Genomic DNA, 20,396 nt, shown 5'->3' with positions numbered 1-20,396 from the left:
AAATTTGGACATATAAATCATTATATGATTATTAGATTTAGTGTTCGTTTTCTTGTACTTCAAGGTCCCGCCTCACATTTCCATGCTTTGGAAATTAGATTTGATTGTTGGTTTATTGATAGGTTTTCAACTAAATTTTTAAATATTTACATATATAAACTAAAATAATAAATAATATTTAAAATTCAAATTAATATTTAGTTATAAAAAAATTTAATATTTCATAATATTTTCATGTATCTGCCCAATTTTATAACATTCTCTTTCATTCACATTATTGGATTATGTAATTAGTTTATCTTATTTAATTTAAAAATATAATGCATCTCCTCAAAATATATATATATATATATATAGGTTTGAAAATTTCTTTGTATGCACCTACATAGTTGATTTTGTGTTTTAAAATCAAGTTTGGTGCTCGATTTGAAATGATTTAACATTTTTATAAGTGTATAAAATAGAGTATTTAGATTTAGAGTTAGGTTCGAGATAATTTATCATTTTTATGTGTTTCAAGTTTTTGAGATTTTGTATTTTGTTTGGTTATTAGTTTGTGGATTGATTTGAACTAAAATTTTAAATGTTTATATATATAAACTAAAAGAATAGTTATAAGATGTATATATTCCAAATAAAATAAATTAATTTTATCTATATTCACTAAATTTAAATCTTTAAAATTCAAAATATTATGAAATACATAGATTTGAATTTCAAATATTTGCATTTGGATAAAATTACATGAAATCCAATATTCTCCCATTGGATAGATGTCTAAATTAATAATTTTTTTATTATTTTTCCTATTCCAAGTCATGTGTTATTTTTAAATTTTACCTAATTAATCGTACTTTCTAAAAATTTAGTTTAATTCTCATAATTCTTAAATATAAGTAGTATTATTTTTTGAACTTTTGGTCACTGTATAAATATTTATTCTCAATATAATCTAATTAACGAATTTGTGCGTGCTGCTTTAAATAATTAATGGATGGGCCAGCATATATTTGAATCATGAGTGGCTAAAAGATGCATGTCTTTGAACTATGTAAACTTAAATAAATAATTATTTATCTAAAAATTTATATTTGAGGTTCAAACTATGGTTCAAAAACAGGCAAACAGAGTCCATATAAGCCTGTTTATTAAAATTGGCCATTTTTTTTAAAATGTGAATTACAATGTTCAAAAATAAAAAGTAAGTAATATAAATGTTATTTTTAAATTATAAACATGTATCATAAAGTCTAATTTAATTTAAAAATTGAAAGTATTATAATTTTCAAGGGAGAAAAAAAAGAATCTAAACTGGCGGCCCGTCAAGCTTGAATAGAATCAGATTGAAATATATATATATATATATATAACCTAAAAGAATAGTTATAAGATGTATATATTCTAAATAAAATCTATCTCCACATAGATTTAAATCTTTAAATCTCAAAATATTGTGAAATTGTGAAATATATAGATTTGAATGCCATAGATTTAAATTTGGATAAAGTTACAAAAAATCCAATATTCTCCTAGGTGAAAGATATTTAAATCAAGGGCTAAAATACAAATTTGCGCCGAACGTTTCTCAAGAGGTGTAATTGGTTTCCTTTTGTTTTTTAAAGGTGCAGTGTCGCCCTAAAATTTTTAAAAATAGCACAATTTTACCCTAGACAAATAGATCCAAACATTTGACCATGTTTGATTATTTATTTGCTTTGCTGGAGTGCCACATTGATGGCACATATGAGATTTTTTCCCCTTATTGTTATAGGCATCTTCATTCTTCCCTCCCTTGTCCTTCTTTATTCTTCTTCTAGGTTGGGGGACTTTGCATCAATCCTAAATCTCTCATACACCTTTATTCAATCGAGTAGAAATCAACCCAAATCTCATTCTTTTTCATCATTTTACGTCCATCTTCAACCAGTCGACAATTTAGAAAAATCAAAGTTAATTAACCAAATGAATCCCTTACACCTATTCCATAGCTTCATCTAAACAATCAAAAGCATCTTGTCACAAGAATGCCAAAGCTCCATTAAAATTTTCTTTCTAGAATTACGCACAACCATACCCTCAAACTAACAAGAACTGGTATTTTAACACTTCATTTCAATACTACAATTGCATATAAGTACACGAACAAACTAACCAAAATTAATTTCTTCAACAATTTCATAGCCAAACATCATTACTCACAAGAAAAATTATGGCCCTAAGATTTAGCAATCCACAAACTAAGACCACAGATAGAGGGAAGGAAAAGAAATTGAGCACTGAGAAGGCAGAGAAACTCACCAGGCTAAGAAGGGAGGGGGAAGACTGAAGATGCAAGGGCTATGGGAAGAGTAGAAGAAGAAGTCGTAAAGGGACACCCATAAGGGAACCTTGATGATAGGCCTAGGGGAAGATGCAAACTCTTTAAGCTTTGCCCAAGGAAGCCTGAACATGAAATCGCGAAGATCATTGTCAGCATCGATGATGTATGAGGGAGCGAGTTTGAGCCTCTTCCAAAACCCATGACCCTTTAAGCTCTATTGAAGCTCACGCTAATGATTGAGGGGACGATGATAGCATGAGGGAAGACAAGAACTCAAGAAAGCCATGGGCAGGTTGTTCAAATTTGAGGGAAGTCGAGAACTTAAGAAGCCATGGAATTTTGTTCACACCAATAATTGAAGGATGTAGACGCTTTTTGCAAGATGATTTACAAAGATGTGTTCCAAAATTTTGTTCCAATATGAGCTTTACATTAATACTAATCTTACTTTCCCAAGCCTCTATGCTTGCCTTATCTAACTCAAAAGAAAAATCAAATGGAATATTAGAAAAAGGATGCAGGGATGATGAAACATATATTATTTTTTTTAATTTTTTTAATTCCACAATACATGACATGTGGCAGATAATAGTCAACTTGATCGTCAAAATTTGTTTAGGGTAAAATTGTATTGTTTTTAAAAATGTTAGGGCAACACTGCGTCATTAAAAATGAAAGAATACCAATTTCGCCTCCTTGAAAATGTCAGAGGCAAATTTATACTTTGGCCCATAAATCAATCATTTTTTAAATATATTTTCCATTCAAAGTTATGTATATATTTTTAAATTTTATATAATTAATCATACATTATTAAATTTAGTTTAATTATGGTAATTACTTAATCTAAGTAGTATCATTAACATTAAGTACTTTTTGTCAATGCATAAATGTTTGTACTCAATATAATACATTAATGTATTTAGGCATGCAACATTAATAATTAATGGCCAGCATCTAATACCATTTTAAACATTTATACATCTTTGCTTAAAATTCAAATCATGGATGGCTACAAGATGTATATCTTTTAACTATATACACTTACTTAAGTAATTATATATTTTTAAATTTTATATAATTAATCCACCTAAAAGTACATATTTCAAAATCAAACCACAGTTGAGAAACAAGCTGACACGGCTTATATGGGCCTGACCATTACAAGCTCAGGTCTATAACTCAATTATCTTAAAATTGACTGATTTTCAAAGCCTAGCCTATATTTAACATGCTTATAGCCAGGCTCGTAAGCCTATTTTAAAAAGTTTTTTATCTTTAAAAAATTTAATTTTTACATTATAATATTACATATTTTTTTAAAATATAAATTATAATATTTAAAAATTAAAAATAAGTGGTATAACAAGTATAAATATATATTATAAAGTCTAGAATCAATGTAAAAATAAAAAAATTTATTTTTCAGGGGCTAAATAAAAACGGACTTAAATAGGCTACCCAAATCCAACACCTTTCTATAGGATTAAAAGGGCTCAAGCTTTGAAGCTCAATTACACTAAAATTTTCAATTTTTAAGTCCGAGCCCTAAAATATAAGTTTAAACTAGCGGTCTATATTTATAACTCTTATTCAAGCTACCATGCTCGAGTTAAAATATTATTATGAATTTAAATCCTAAAACAATTTTTTTATGTTGTCAATTTAAATCTCTAAATTTCCATCTCATTTAATTAATGCATCTTACTTACTTTGTATTTATTCAAATTGATTTTTCAGTTTTAAAGTCTAATTAAACTCATGCATTGATCTCAATATTATTACTATATTTAATCAAATTATATTGTTATTGTAAGCTTAAAGCTTGTTTAAACATAATTAAAGCTTTAAAATAGGCTTCAATAGGCCTTATGAAAGCTTTAAAGCCTCATTAGTAGCCCTATTCAAAAGGCCTATTTAGATTAGTTTTTAAATAGGCTTTCAAGCTTTAAATAGACTTGTGCTTAAGCCATGAAAAAAAAATATATTATATAAACTTTTGGCCAGGCTCATGCCACTAGCTTACTACACAGGTTTAGACACATTTAGATGCAACCTAACCCATTCCATAAATTTACCACTCTTTAGTTGTTGATGTGGATAGCAATGATGATGAACTTATATCGAACATAGTGAAGCATGTAAAGATAAGAAAATAAACATGTATAAAGATACAATGTGTTTTATTTTATGTTATGTTTCAATAAAATGTCTTCCTTAGGTTTGTTTTAGGGTATTGTGTTTTGATGACTGTTTTTGTTCATTTTAATGACTATTGATTCCAAATATGATCAATTTGTAGTAATTATGTGTGGCATTATTTATTTTGTTTATTGAGGTCAAAAGAATCAAAATTTTATTGGCGACTTTTATATCATAGTTTTATAACTTTTAGTGCCAGCCTTAAAAAATTGGACAATGAAAGTATAACAAAATAAATACTAATTATTTAAAAATTATTATATCATGAAAGGTTTTTTTTTATAGGTATATGAATTATCTTGACTAGGAAAATTATGTATAAAATATGAATTATCACCATTCATGATTCTCATTCTCTTTAGCCATGTTAATGAGCTATGTAAGAAGATAAGAAATTATTCCAATTCATTGAACCTCTACATTATCAATGAAATGACTAAAGTAAATGGACAAAATATTTTTATTCCATTAACCTATCAATGTTGTGCATTTTCTTTACACCAAGGGAAGAACATTAACTTTTTATTTCACATTAAATGTAATTGGTCTGCAAATCTCATTCCCATTAATTTTCATTTTGATTTTATCCCCCATCTAACAGTAACCCATTCCCTTATTTTCTTGCTTCCAATGATATTATGCATTATACATACTATATTAAAAAAAACACACACACACAAACACATTATAAACTATATAATTCTTCCACTCTTTTTAAAATATATAATTTTTTAGAACATTAAAATATTTTTTTAATTAACATTAAGCTTTCATTAATAAAAAAAGAATTATACTTGATTTTATATATGCTTATAAGTATTTTTTATTTTAAGTAAATTATTTAAAAATATATAAATTAAAATTGATCATTTGAATTAATATAGAATTTTTTCATTATTAATTTGCATATAATATTAATTAAGATTATTCTATGTATGCAAGTATTGTTATTAAATTTTCATCACACACACACACATATATATATATTAATTTAATTTGTTTATAAAATTTTAATATTTATCATATTCCCCCAAATCATCAATATCTGGGGGTTCATAATTTTACATAATTTATTAAAGAAATCTAGGCATTAAATTTGGTCATAAATGATGGGTGTCACATGTTTAAAAAAGCTATCATATATTACCCGTGCACCGCAGAGGTGCTTTACTAGTGCTATATAAAAACAAAAATAAAATGTGATTTAATTTTATTAAAAGGTATATAAAATATTTACTATGTCTTTGTGTTTATTTTGTTTTTGTTAACAAGAGTGTATTTTTTATTGATAAAAAAAATCCAACTACTAACCCTCATAGTATTTGGTTCAAAGAAGAGGAAATGGTGGGGAGCTAATTATAAAATGGCAGATATATTTTTATTTTATTTTATTTTTTATTTATATTATAATTTATTTTTTATATCAGAAAAGCTTAAATAAATGGGCTCATAGTGTGTAAGAACAGAATTTAGAACTAATGCATGGGGTCAAATTGAAAATAAAATGTGAAATGAGGGCCAAATTTTATTTTAAAATTTTTTATAAGTAAAAGTCTCAATTTTACTCACTAGATAATTGAAGTGTGGGGGAATCACTCTATCTCTCTTTTTATTTTAAATTTTATTTTTTGCCAACAGGAAAGGAGATTCCATTAAAACAACCTAATGAGGTTTAAGTGCAACGAAACACAATATAACAAAACAAAAATAAAATAAAAAATAGAATTAATTGAAATTTTGAGAAAAAATATAATCAAAATCGACTAATGGAACTAGAGGAATAGGGGTCAAACAGCCCAATTCATAGAATACGAATCATTTAAGGAAGCTTTGACAATCGAACATAGTGTGGGATGTTTATAGTATTATGATATCTATTTAATATTTATAAATTGCAAATTCAAATCCTAATTTATTTGGATCTGTAATTATATTTTGTTATATATATACATTCGAGCGTGTCAATATACTACACCAAGGTTGAACTTGAACACACATGTATCAGAACATAGGTGCAAATATAAATTTCTTTCTAGAAATACCATCATTTAATCAACTTTAATAAATCATCTTACATGAAGAATACTATGTGATTAATTACAATTTTTTCTTTTTAATGAGGATATCAAAAGAATATTTTAATAAATTTACCACACAAAAGGTTTTTATTCCTTATAAATGACTATAAGAACACTTCTCTTTCAAGGAATAGGGGAAGTATTATAAGTATGGGAAAATATTATCCAAGGCCCTCTATAGCGTTTTAACATTAAAGAAGGACCCAAAAATTCTTACATATTACCATACCCCTTGGGACATACATGAAAATAAGATTTTGAGAGAGAAGATTAAATTATCCCTATAGTGTTTTATAAGTCTTACTCTGATATAAACAACAAAACATTTGATTACCAACAAATTACCATATGTATTGATAATTTGATCATGAACAAGATATAGGCCTTGTCAACAGTCAAATACTTTTTTGTTCATACCAGAGTAAGACTTGTAAAATTAACCAAGCCTATCAATTATTGTAACATGTTCATGAACAAATATCACTATAAAATTAACTAAGCCTATCAATTATTGTAACATGTTCATGAACAAACATCACTTGCTAATTACATAAGGTAACTTGTCAATAGCCGAATTCTTTGTTGTTTATATCAAAGCATGACTTGTAAAATTAAACTATGCCTATCAATTCTTGTAACTTATTCATGAATGAATGTCTGCTTGTTAATTACGTACTCTAACTTGTTAATAACAAAATACTTTGTTGTTTATATCGGAGCAAAACTTGTAAAAGAAAACTACACCTATTAGTTTTAGTAACTTGTTCATGAACAAATAGGCTTTTTTACCAACATACTACAAATAGTAAAAAAATTATCAAAATACTGTATCGTGAAGAATATTTACGCAAATGCTACATCGAAAACCATTTATATCGAGAACGAGTTTGTGGGTATGAAGAAATCGTTCAAGCCAAGAATGATTTTATAATTAAAAATTATTTTTTTAATAAATGAAAAGTGAAATCATTTACTGGGTGAACGATTTTAGCTTTTTTATTGATATGACATCCTATTCACTATTAACTGTGAGAATCTCTACTTTCCCTTCTTGTTTTGATTTTCTCGTGTGATTCATTTAAGTATGGAATAGATGGCCACTTACTATTGTTAATGCTCCTCCAACACTTGAAAAGTTTTATAAAACATCTGAATACATGCAATGGTATTGAAGATATACTCAATAATGAATCCAACGTATTAGTAGTAATATTAGGTATGTGATAAGTTTTTCACTTTCTTCCACTAGTATTATCTTTTTCCTTTATAAAAAATTGTTATACTGTAATAATGTCTTTTTGTTTATTTTATGTTGACATAATAGAGGATTTATACTAGCTAATGATTAATATTCATTCAAAATGCTCTCACTACATTGATTATCGAAATAGGGTTATTCACGACCAATGTAACATCTTACTTGTAATGAGAGAGCAACAATTTAACAGGAACCCTCAGCATACTTTATCAAAAGTTGAGTTGCCTTATCTACAAATTTCTTAAGCTAGACTGAGCAAATGATGTGATAGCTATTTATTTACTCAACCACCAATTAAAAATGAAAATGTAGGGAAACAAGAGTCTCAAAATTTTAATTACTCTCATTATATGCTAGCCTATCATTACATACTAGTCAATCTCATATTTATTCAATTTGAGCCTCATTACGTACCACCACCACCACCATCACTTTCAACTCACCCATTTCTACTCAATGGTACCAGTGGAAGAAAGTGAAAAACTTATTACATACCCAGTATAACTACTAATACGTTGGATTCATTGTTAGGTATGTCTTTAATACCATTACAAGTACTCAGATGTTCTATCAAACTCTTTAAGTGTTAAAGGAGCATTAACAATAGTAAGTGGCCATTTATCCCATGCTTAAATGAATCATGCGAGAAAAGCAAAGCAAGAAGAAAAAAGCAAATATTCTCATAATTAACGGTGAAAAAAATGTCACATCAATAAAAAAGCTAAAATCATCCACCTCACTTTTCATTTATTAAAAAAATAATTTTTAATTATAAAATTTTTTGAATACCCACAAAAAATATAAACGATTTTTAGTATAGCATTTGGATAAATATTTTCTACGATGCAGCATCTCGATAAACTTTTTTAGTGTTTGTAGTATATTGGTTAAAAAACTTGAACAAATATCCACTTGTTTTTTACGTATGGTAACATGTCAATACTCGAATACTTTGTTGTTTACACCGAAGCAAGACTTGTAAAATGCTATAAAGGTAATTAAGTCTTCCCTCCCGTAAGTCTTTTTGTCAAATGAGTCCCAAAAGGTGCAGTGATATTTCATATTTTTTAAAATCCTTCTTTACTATTAAAATGCTGCAAGGATCCTTAGATGGTATATTCTTTATATGTATTGGCATATTAATATTCAAAATAATATTTAATTTAGAGCAAAAGTATATTATTCTCCTTAAAGTATTTTCTAATGAGCATGCAACACTCTAGATTATTGGTAAAAGCAATTTTGTCCTTAAAATAATTAAAATAGAATATTTTTGCCCTTATCATCAAGTTCCCAACATTGACCGTTAGGAAATTTTACTGCTAGAACAAAAATGTTTTGTTTTAATTACTTTAAGTATATAAATGCTTTAACCAATAGTTTAGAATGTTAGATATTTCTTGAAAAATATTTTATGAGCAAAAATATACCTTTGCCTTTTAATTTATAGTTTTTAGGTTTTTACTTTATGTCATTCAATTCAATCGATACTATACATTGGAAAAGAGATTATTTTGAACAAACTAAAAAGCAGGGATTATTATTATTTTATAACATGAAAAATGTTGATAATTAAATATAGAGTCATCAATATGGGCTAAAACTCTCGAGTTATCCTTTCAAGCTTTGTAAAAATTGAAAACCAAGCTTAAAAAAAAATTGAAAGATTGTCATATAGAAGGCCTTTTAGGCTCAAGCTTTAGAAGCCCATCAAAAAAGAATTTAGGCTCATCTTAGCATATAAACTTATACTCCCTCCGTTTAAAAATATAAGGTAATTTTAATTAAATCTCACTCTTCAATAAAGTAATTACCTACTTTTAAACTAACCCTATCTTTCTATATTTATTTTTATTAAATACCCTATAATAAATATAAAGTCTGTATTAATAAGAACACTTTTGAAAAAAAAAGCTATAATTATATCTCAAAAGACAAAAATATTTTACATTTTTAAACATTTAACTCCTTAAAAAATACCTTACATTTTTTAATGGAGGGAGCAAAATTTTTCTAGCTAAAGAGACAAAAACTAAAAAATATTTATATTTTGAATTATAGACAATTTGAATTTATATGGTTTATATTATAATTTGGAATCTGTAGTATTATGATTACACTTTGAAGATTTATGGTTGTCGTTTATATATTTAATTAATATAGGTTGTCGTTTATATATTTAATTAATATACTTTGTAATTTATATATGTGTTAAAAGCAAAATAATTTACGAGTTTTCAGGCCCGTAATAAACCCTGTCAATAAAAATCAGACTTAAGAAGAATGCTAATTTTAGGGTATGAGCACTCATTACTTTATCATGTATGGCAATTTTGTTAGTTGAAAATGATATTAAACCAAGGTGTAATACGTCAAATGAAGGGAAAAATATCACTTCCTTATTATCTGGTTATTGCATTTGGACTACTACATCTACGAACAGAGTATTCAATGGACCTCACACTTAAGACTCCTTGAATCAAGCCACGAGATAATGTCATCCTGAACACTGAAAATTCTGTCATCAAATTCGCCTTCTAAAATGCAGTGGTACCCTTCTTCATAAATCTTCAGGGTCTTATCTTCGCTCGACGCTTTCTCATAAAGAAATTGGCTCAACGCAGGATCTGTCACCTTATCTTCTCCCCCATGAATAATCAACACTGGAGCTGAAACCTACAATTCGTGCATAATAAATCTGAAATAACCACAAGGCAAAAATATAGTAACAAAAGTCAACCAGATGCAGAAACCAACCTTCTGCACTTGTGACTCAATATCCCGTGCGGCTCGTAAAAGTTCCATGCCAGTTTTCAACCGCGTTCGATCATCATATGAAATAACATTGTACACGGCCTAGAACAGAAAGAAAATATTTTTATGAGAAAAGAAACAAGAAAGCAGAAAGAGGTGGAGATTTCCCTACATTGATGTTGGTCTATATTATTATTATTATTATTTGTCTGATGACAATCATTTAAGTTTTGATCTTTCCGCTCCTTTTGCTAGAACAGGAAAGGCAATATATTGTTGGTTACAGAGTATCGAGTAGGGATGAATCAATAAAATCTAATGCCTGAAATGATGCCTGCATTAAGTGAAAGATTCCATTTGATATCTGTATGAAAATTTCTAAAGCACTACCACCCCCCCCCCAAAGAAAAAAAAAAATCTTGAAATTGAGTAACTGTCAAAGCCAAGTGCGCAATAAAATCAACGATGGGAAGATGCTATATGAGATTAGAGGATCAATCATGCGAGACTAGGTGATATCCTATCAGTACATCAGTAGATTAGCAAATAGGTGTGATGATTGGTTGGCGAAAGAAGCTCAAAACATGAACGTCAAGGTGATGATCATTGGAGAACCACCGCCACAATGCATGGACATCATGAGGATCGATATGATTAGGAATGTGTTGACCCTTATGGGTTAACCTTGTTCCTTTCCTTCTTAGGGCTCTGCCTTCCTTTGTATTAAAAAAAAGAAAAAAAGAAAAAGATGCTATGCTTTGGATCATGTTGGTGTGAGACCAAGACCATCCAATTGTTTGAAGCCACAGGCTCAATAATGGCCAAAAGCTCAGATACAAATGAAGACAAAAGAATTACAAGCTAGGATTAAGCTACAAGCTTAACTTATCACTTCCTAACAGTATATGAGTTATCAAAATGTGGTCCATTTGACATGCAGAGAAAGATTTCAGGTGGAAGAGAAGCATGATTGTAAAAGAGTAACCAACCAATTTTCTTTTGCTCGGGTCTCTGAAGGAGAGCTCAGCTAGATCTTTCTTTGGGAAAAGTTTTGCTTCCGGCACCACTTTTGACAAAAGATTTAACACCTTCAAAACTGCAGGTGATGGTATCAAGCCCTCTCCAATCTTGGCAACAACACAAGATCACCTGGTCAAGCTCTCATTTAACAGATAAACTAATGCACTCTCCAAGTAAGATATAATTGAAAAGAAATGAATGGTCATTCTTCATTACAGAAATTGAAATTGTTGTATTAGAGATTTATCACATTATTTGTTGTGTGTTCCTTATCTTACTGATGTTCAGACTTCTTAAGTGCTTCATATGCGTCAATAAGCCAAGCCTCTGGTCAAAATTATAACAATAGAAATTTCGTAGAACAAGCTCTAGAGCACCAAAATCCAAGGGGGAAAAAACAGCTTTTTTCATACATTTATCTTGAAAAAATAAATCAAACAGTAAAATTTCCAGAAGCAGTTACATCTGTACGACTCATTCAGATATTAGGTCTATTTAACTTAGTCATCAAGAGTTCAATGGGGATCCAACTTCTCAAAACAATATTCAAGCACAAACAGACTGGTAATGACCTAGTTTGACATCAAAATGTCCATGATTACTCTCATGGAAATAGAACATGATGATTACAAGTTCAAATTCTCAAATCCATTATGCAACAGTACAAAAGGTGCTGCCGAAGCATAAAATCCTCAAACTGATCCCACTGAATGCTATCCTAAACATTTCATGGCCATGATGGGTAAAGTTAAAAATAAGAATCGGGTTTTCACTCCGTTCATTCTATTTTCACATTAAGCTCTGTCTAGCCAGGAGTACCAAGCCCTGGCACAATGAAATCCATCAAAGAGGGTTAATTATCACCACTTGGAGGCTAAAGGACCTGATCTTTGATCATCTGATATCTTACAGACAACTAAAACCAGGAATATTGTAACTAAGGAAACGGCAGCCCTTGGCAGACTATTCTCCCAATCACAGTCAAGGAATTCCTGATCCCATGTTCCAAATATTAACTTACTTGGCAGCACGTTGACAGATCCAAGGCTCCTACCATGTTTGCATGAACAAAATCCATTTTAGACGTTTCTAAGGCGTACATTGATTCTTACAATTTTCTACAAATGAATAACAAATTGATCCCTAAATTGCACGTTAATGTAAGACTTATCTCTACTTAGACCACTTTCTGTTGCCTCCTGCAAACTAGTTTCCCAGTTCAACATTCAATTTGCAACTCTAAATTCTCACAGCTAGTCACTGATAATATCTTTAATCCCAAAATACTGGTAAATATCTCTGACTAACTCAGACATTTCCGCACTTCATTTGATTTCCAGTAACGACCTTCTAAAGTCAGGAAAATAAGCCAAAATCCAGAAGAGCAGGAAATGATTCCAAGATTAAAGCCATGTTTTTCAGACATAATTGTTGAGATATCTAAGATTGACGTCCTATATCAGATTGAGCACCTCACATTTTGCTAGATAATAAATGTAATACTTCCAAGAATTTTGAGCTGGAATACATGAATAATAATCCCTATAGCAAATAGTGAATTCCCATGAACATTATTGATCAGGAAAGTAGACTTTTCAAAAAAAAAAAAACATTTATTTAATGAGTAGATCCCTAACTTATTTCCTGCATACTATGCTATTATTTAGCTCATATTGAAGTTGTAGAAACTTGGAAATTACAATACAGAAGTCCTTCAACATCAAATTTCTATATAAAGGCACGGGCTTACTTTACACATTGGTGCTACAAGGATCAACCCATCCCAATCATTCGGTTCCTTCAAGTGAACTTTAAGAGAAACTGCTCCACCCATTGACTGCCCCATTATAAATTTAGGCAGCCTTCTCAGCTCAGGTTTTGCTGTAAGTTAAAATAGAAAGAATGGTCAGCAACATTTTGTGTTTTGACAATTGAAAATATTACAACAACAATCATCTTAAAAGATGACACTTTGGATGCTAAAATATCATACATTTAATTGATGTAAACTGTTCTATAACGGCATCAACCAAATCATCAAAATTCGGTATGTAACCATGTAGTCCTTCAGAAAGACCGAAACCCGGATAGTCCATAGCATAAACGTCATATCCAGCTGCAGCAATTCTCTTGGCTATACCTGAATTTTTCAAATTGCGTAATACTACTCAGCGTAATCTCAATGGAAATCGGACATTTTAATGAATTCTCAAATGGCGTTATGACAAACCTTCAAAGAAGTAGGTACAAGTACTGCCATACCCATGGCAGAAATACAAAGCTGCTTTGATTGGAACTCCAGGTTCTGGCATCCATCTTTTGCAGAAAATTTCCATGCCCCTCGAATTCCTTTGGTACCACTACCAAGAATTGGAAGTATTTTAACAATCCTTAAACTTGGAATACGCTATATATCCAGTTTTGTTAATCAGGTAAAGCAGAACATCTTACTTCCTCAGTTCTGATCCCCGTAGGAGCCATCTACCATATGCCGATCAAAGATCATGAGAGGAAGAAACAAAAACCCGTCAGCAATTCTTGAACAATGCCATACGCCAAAAAAAAAAATCACAAAGAAAAAACAAGAAAAGAAATAAAGCGGATGAAATAGCCATAACTGAAGCTCAAGGTTGAACAAGATCAAGATTAACCTAACCTTGAATAAGCAATGATCCAGCTGCTGTTGGAACTCCTTAAAAGCGGCACGAACCTGTCGGCGAGAGGCCGCAAAGTCCAGATTCTGAGAAGCAACGGCGTGTAACTCGTCGCTCACGCCTTCCGTTGGCAATTTCTTGGCTAATACAGTGAGTGAAGTGTTGGGGAATGGCGGATTAGGTTCCTTCTTCCTTCTGGGTCTGATGGATATTCGATGCTTGAAAGGGTCGTCAATGGGGAACAGAGATACCTGATGTGGATGGAACCTGAGAGTCCCAGAAAACTCCATGGCAGTTGAACTCAGTGGAAACAAGCAAAAAAATAATGAAGAAGAATGGGAGATTATATCAGCTAAACGTCCGAAAATATTGAAATGGAATTAGGAGTTATATAGAATTGAATTGAATATGGAAGGATGAAATATTGAGAAATTCTCCATTGATGCCCAGACTTCAATTACGAGGCTGGCTAAATAAAATAAAGGCGTCAAAGTCACGATTTTCTTTTCCGATTTAGATTCGTTGACTGTAGATATAGAGCTGAAAATACATGCGGTCTCGGCTTTTATATTCAGGACTCAAGGCCAGATCCGTAAGTTCCTTCTTAAAAAATAAAAAAATTAAAATAAAATTAAACATTATAAATAAATTAAAATATTTTAAAATTAAAAAAAATTAAAATCATCATAATTTTTTAAAAATTAAATAACATACATTAGAAGTTTAGTAATAAAATTTAAATCTGCATTTAAAAAATAGTTCATTTTTTTTTAAAAATATACAAACATAATAATTATAGAAAAATAAAAAATATCATAACTTTTATACTATACACTAATATTTATTAATTAGATTAAATTAATTTTAGAATAAATTAAAATTAATAATAATATAATGTGTGTAGGATCAGGTGAGCAGGTCATTGATTTCAAACACGTATTTTACTAAAAAAAATAATAAAAATAATATAACAGGACTTGAAGGGCAGCCCGGGCCCGAGCCCTATTTTATAGGGCTTATCAGGGCCAAGCCCTCAAGCCCGATTACTTTAAAAAAAATTTATTTTCAAAGCCCGAACTTATTTAAATAGAACTTTCAAACCCGGTCCTCCAAGCCCGACCCTTATTCCCGGCTCTATGTAGATACAAAATATCGAAGTTTTTTTTTTTCCAGCAAATACCAATGCCATTTGAATCAATTCATATTAATATTAATATTCATAATTTAGATAAACTTAATCATTTATTAATCATAAATGAAATATAATTTAAAATTATTAATTTAAATTTTAACAATTTAAATAATGTAAGTAAATGATCCAAATCTTTTTTTCCCCCACTGGTTAGCCCGAAAAACTTTCCTGGTCTCGCGAGGATCGGATGTGGGTCCCTGTGTTATAAAGCACATGTATCAGGTGGCTCCTCGTTTTTTTCGCGCCGGCCAATGCTCGTTTCTGCGTAACAGGGCTGTGCATGATAAACGAACTTGTGTCAAGATTAAATTTTTATTAATGGAATCAATATAATAAGGATTATAATTTTATTGTAAAATATAGGGAAAAACACATTTTTAATCCACAAACTTTGTATAAATTTTCTTACTTAATTTTATAAAGTGTTTTTTCAATATTTTAACTCAAACATGTTGACAAAATTCTAAAATCATGATCTTTTATTCAATATATTTATTTTTTTAAAAATTAAATTTGATATGTCGATAATTTTTGTCTGTGTTTATCATTACAACTTAAATGCAATGTCGACATATCAAAAAATGAGAAAAAAAAAACAAACAAATCCTAAAATTTTGGATGCAAGAACAACACAAATCGATTTCAGAGGATTTTGTCATGATCGATCACATGTTCAGAGAAATTAATAAATTTGCTGACATGCTGCTCACCAGGTTTTTCAAAACAACTTATAATATGACATGACCTGACTTTTTATATCTTCCTTTTTATATCTTCCTATATGAAATTTTGGTGATCTTGTATTTCAAAAAAAAAAAAAAGTCAATCCTGGAGGAACTTACAATTACAACTTAAGAAGCCAGTTTATTTGTTTGTTTTTTTTTTTTTGGATCAAATTAAAAGATTGGCAACGTAATGCATCTGGAGCACCACTAAGCCCATATACGAATTGTTGGGTTCACAAATAGAGGCCCATATATTCAAATGGGCCTCCATCGCATCATCATTATTCTCCCAAGAAAATTCTGAGGAGAGTTCTTTACCCAACAAAAAAAAAATTCTAGGGAGAAAATGCCCCCTCGATGGATCCCATTAGTGTCTTGTGGGACCGAGGCATTTTTTTAGGGAAAATGATAATTACAGACCTTATAAAATATATTAATTATAATTACAAATCTTTAATTATTGAAATATCATTTAAGAACCATGGTTCGTATTTGTAATTTAAAATAATTTGATTGGATTGAAATGCCCCTGAGATCAATTGAATAAAACAAATCAATTTAGGCATTGAAGCATTATCTCTAAATTTTTTCGGCTCATTATCATCTTCTTTCATTCCTTACCTCTCCACCACTACCAAGGTGACTTGCATGCTAGAAATTTTCTCTAACTCCACGTCTTAATTTCTTTTCAATTTCTCTATGCAATTTTGCCACTTGTTCCTTCATTTCTTATGCCATTTTTTTTATTTGTGATGTTTCACTTTTTTCAATACTTGTTTGCATTTAGCCTGCACAATTTGTACAAAATATAGATTAAAAATTAGTGGGTTCATTTACATTCTAGATCTTGCTGCCCCTACTTGCATTTCATTACATGAATAGTTAAATTTGATGATCATGCTTTCTTTAACAGTTTGTTAAACTAAATCCAATAGTTATAATTATTTATAGTGATGTTCTATATTTCAATACTTATGTTACATGCATCTTTCAGCGCTTATGTTATGGATTTTCAATAGTGATGTTTTATATTTTCAATTCTTATGTATATTTTTCAGTATTTGGATCATATATAGATTATTAGTACATAGTGGCCTTTTAGAGTTTTAGTACTTGTGTGTTTTTTTTTTAGTACTTAAATGCTTATATTATGGATTTCTAGTAGTGATGTTCTACATTTTCCATACTTATGTTATCAGGTTTTGGTAATGATGTTCTATTTTTTCCAATAATTATGTTACAAGTTTTCACTAGTAATAATTTTTTTTAGCACTTACTTAATGTATATTCACTACCTTATATAAAATTTTTTTTTTGTAATTTTTTCCCTTTTTTTGTGTTATGTGTGCGTGCAGATGAGAAGAAATGGAAGGAAAAAAGAAATTCATCAAACAAATTAAATGAATATTATATGCAACGAAATGATGTATTGATTGATGACTTATTCCCCAAATCAAGTTGTTTCAAAAAATTTGACGTCAACTTCAAAGGCCAGACGACAAGGAAGGGGCAAAAAAAAAAAAAAGTGAAAGCACATATTATAGGCTTTGTTGTTTGTGACATTTTCTTGTTTTTGCTTAAGTTTTTTGGTTACATTTGGAAATATCACTGATGCAATTGATATTTACGAAATCTTTAATATTGAGAGGTGCGTAAATGATTAAGTGTATGGATATTGAAATCCCCTAACAAGGCACGAATCCAGAAAAGAACATATGGGTGGGCAGAAATGAAAAATGCTTAAAATATGGGTAGCTAGTATTAATTTTCACTTTTTTTACTAGTAAAATAAAAAAAATTCAAATTTTTTTTCAAGGGCCAATCAAATTGTGGGGGGCGTCCTAGGGTCACTTGTGAAATGTTGGGAACTGATTTGAAAAAAAAAGGTTATTTTAAATTGCCTAATACTAAATTTAAAACTACTGTTTTGAAAATCGGACCGGACCGGTCGGTCGGACCGTTGATCGGTGTGGTTTTCGATTTGGTTCAAAGAAAAAAATCGTTTTAAGAGTTGAGCCGGTTTGAGTCGTTTTGAACCGGCGGTCGGACCGGAAACCGGATCCGATTTTCAAAAACCGGACTGTTCAAAATTTTTTTTTATTTTTTATCAAATTTTAAAAAAAATGAGTAATTTTTTAATCATTTGATATTATATTGTATCATATGGCTTGTTAAGTCGTGATAAACTTAAAATATTTAATTTTTTTAAGTTAAATAGCAATTTTATATGTATTTCTTATATTTAAATTATTATATACATATATAATTTTTTTTAATTTAATTATTATATCACCGGTTGGACCATTGGTTCAACCGGTTGAATCATGCGAATTGTGAACCGCTGACTTTTCTGGTTCAATGTCCGGTCCGGTTCTGAAAACATTGTTTAAAACATAATTTCTTAATTATAACAATAATTTATTATTATTAAAATCCCCTAATTTAGGATGGAAATCATGGTAGAATCACTTCTGAAATCATGCAAGCTTTCTTGGTTTTGTGAAATTCTCATTATAATATTTTAAGTGTTGCATAGCACAAAGTTTTCTTTTAAAAGCCATAATATATTGACTATTAAAATCTCTCAACATCAGTTATAATTTTTAAGAGAGTAATTTATGAAAAAGAAGTAACTTACTTGGTAGTGTAATTTTTTTTTTTTGTGCTTTGAAGTAACATTTAGTTAAATACTTTATACTCTGACTCCATTATTACTAAAAACAAAATGGTGACAAGATTATAATTATATCATTTTGTGTATAATCAAAATGAATATGTACACAGCTTTTGAGATTAACAACTTAGTAAATATCAATTACATAAGCCATTCTTTTAAATGTAGCAAAAACACTTTACCAAAAAAAAAAAGGCAAGAAAATGTTAACAAAGAGAAGCCTATAATTTGTGCCCTCACTTTTTTAAAGAATGAGTCACCAACCAATACATAAATTTAAAACACATAAAGCTCAATTATTTTCTTCTTTGATCAGTTTCCTTTTGCCTTCACCATTTCTTGTCACCAACATATACAAATACCATAGGAAAAAAGGATACAAGAAATTAAACTACCGAATTTTTTTTATCTAAAGTACTGAATGCACATGACATAGGTACTAAAAAATAACACACTACTAATGAAAACAGACATAACATAACTATTGAGAAAATAGAATATCACTATTGAAAATCCATATCACATATATTGAAAAAATACATGAATATTGGAAAAAAAAATAGAACATCATGACTAAAACCCATAACACAAGTACGAAAAATATAGAACACCACTACTAGAAATCTATAATATAAGTACCAAAAAAATACACAAATACTAAAAAGCCACTGCGTACTAATCTCTGTATGATCCACGTACTGAAATATGCATAAATATTGAAAATACAAAACATCACTATTGAAAATCCATAACATAAGCACTGAAAAATACATCTAACATAAGTATTGAAATCAGTGGCCGAGCTAAGACCCAGAGTTGAGGGGTGCATGAAAAATAAATAAATACATTAGGCAAAAAATATAATAAGATGAGAAAAATTATACATATTTTTATTTGAGAGAAAATATTCTAAGGATTTGTTTGGGCAAAAATGTGTTGAGAGGGTTCACATGGATCTTAGTTTGGGGGGTTAAAAGAAAAACAAAGAAAACTATTACTCAAAATGATGACTTAATTTATTGTCTTTGGATTTTATTATAAAATAAACAACTCTTGATCCATTTTTTTTAAATAATATGTATAATGACTATAAATTTTTTAGTTTAAATTTATAAAATATGTGTTAAAATATCATTTATTTAAAAAAATTTTAATCCAAATTTTTTTATATTAAATTTAGAGGGTTCAAAATTTCAAAACTAGAAGGTACGAGATTGTAATTGTTACAAACCACCTATGTAATTTTCTTCGTGTGAGGGGGTGCATTCCCCCCCTCTCCCACCAATATATGTAGCTCCACCATTGATTGAAATATAGAACTTCACTATGAATAATACATAATATAACTATTGAATTTAGTTTAACAAACTATTAAATAAAGCATAACCATAAAATTTAACTATTCATGTAATAAAATGCAAGTAGGGGCAGCAAGATCTAGAATGCAAATAAACCCACTAATTTTTAATCTATAATTTGTACAAATCGTGCAGCCTAAATGCAAACAAGAATCGGAAAA

The 20,396-nt window shown here is 29.4% G+C and overlaps 1 protein-coding gene across 1 annotated transcript; it reads right to left on the bottom strand.

The window, feature by feature from the left end:
- Window positions 1-10,223: 10,223 nt before the first annotated feature.
- Window positions 10,224-14,719, bottom strand: LOC129310953 (caffeoylshikimate esterase-like). The gene is made up of 8 exons (XM_054952854.1): window positions 14,289-14,719; window positions 14,084-14,113; window positions 13,863-13,992; window positions 13,626-13,772; window positions 13,383-13,513; window positions 11,602-11,739; window positions 10,616-10,714; window positions 10,224-10,534 (listed from the first exon to the last, which is right to left on the bottom strand). The coding sequence occupies exons 1-8, from the start codon at window positions 14,574-14,576 to the stop codon at window positions 10,307-10,309; spliced, it is 1,191 nt and encodes a 396-aa protein (XP_054808829.1). The 5' UTR covers window positions 14,577-14,719; the 3' UTR covers window positions 10,224-10,306.
- Between the last annotated feature and the right edge of the window lie 5,677 nt (window positions 14,720-20,396).

Source organism: Prosopis cineraria, unplaced genomic scaffold, assembly GCF_029017545.1.
Source record: "Prosopis cineraria cultivar Desert tree isolate PC_DT_omini unplaced genomic scaffold, ASM2901754v1 PC5, whole genome shotgun sequence".
NCBI lineage: Eukaryota > Viridiplantae > Streptophyta > Magnoliopsida > Fabales > Fabaceae > Prosopis > Prosopis cineraria.
Note: the sequence above shows the minus strand (reverse complement) of the source record. Positions and strands in the feature narration are given on the sequence as shown.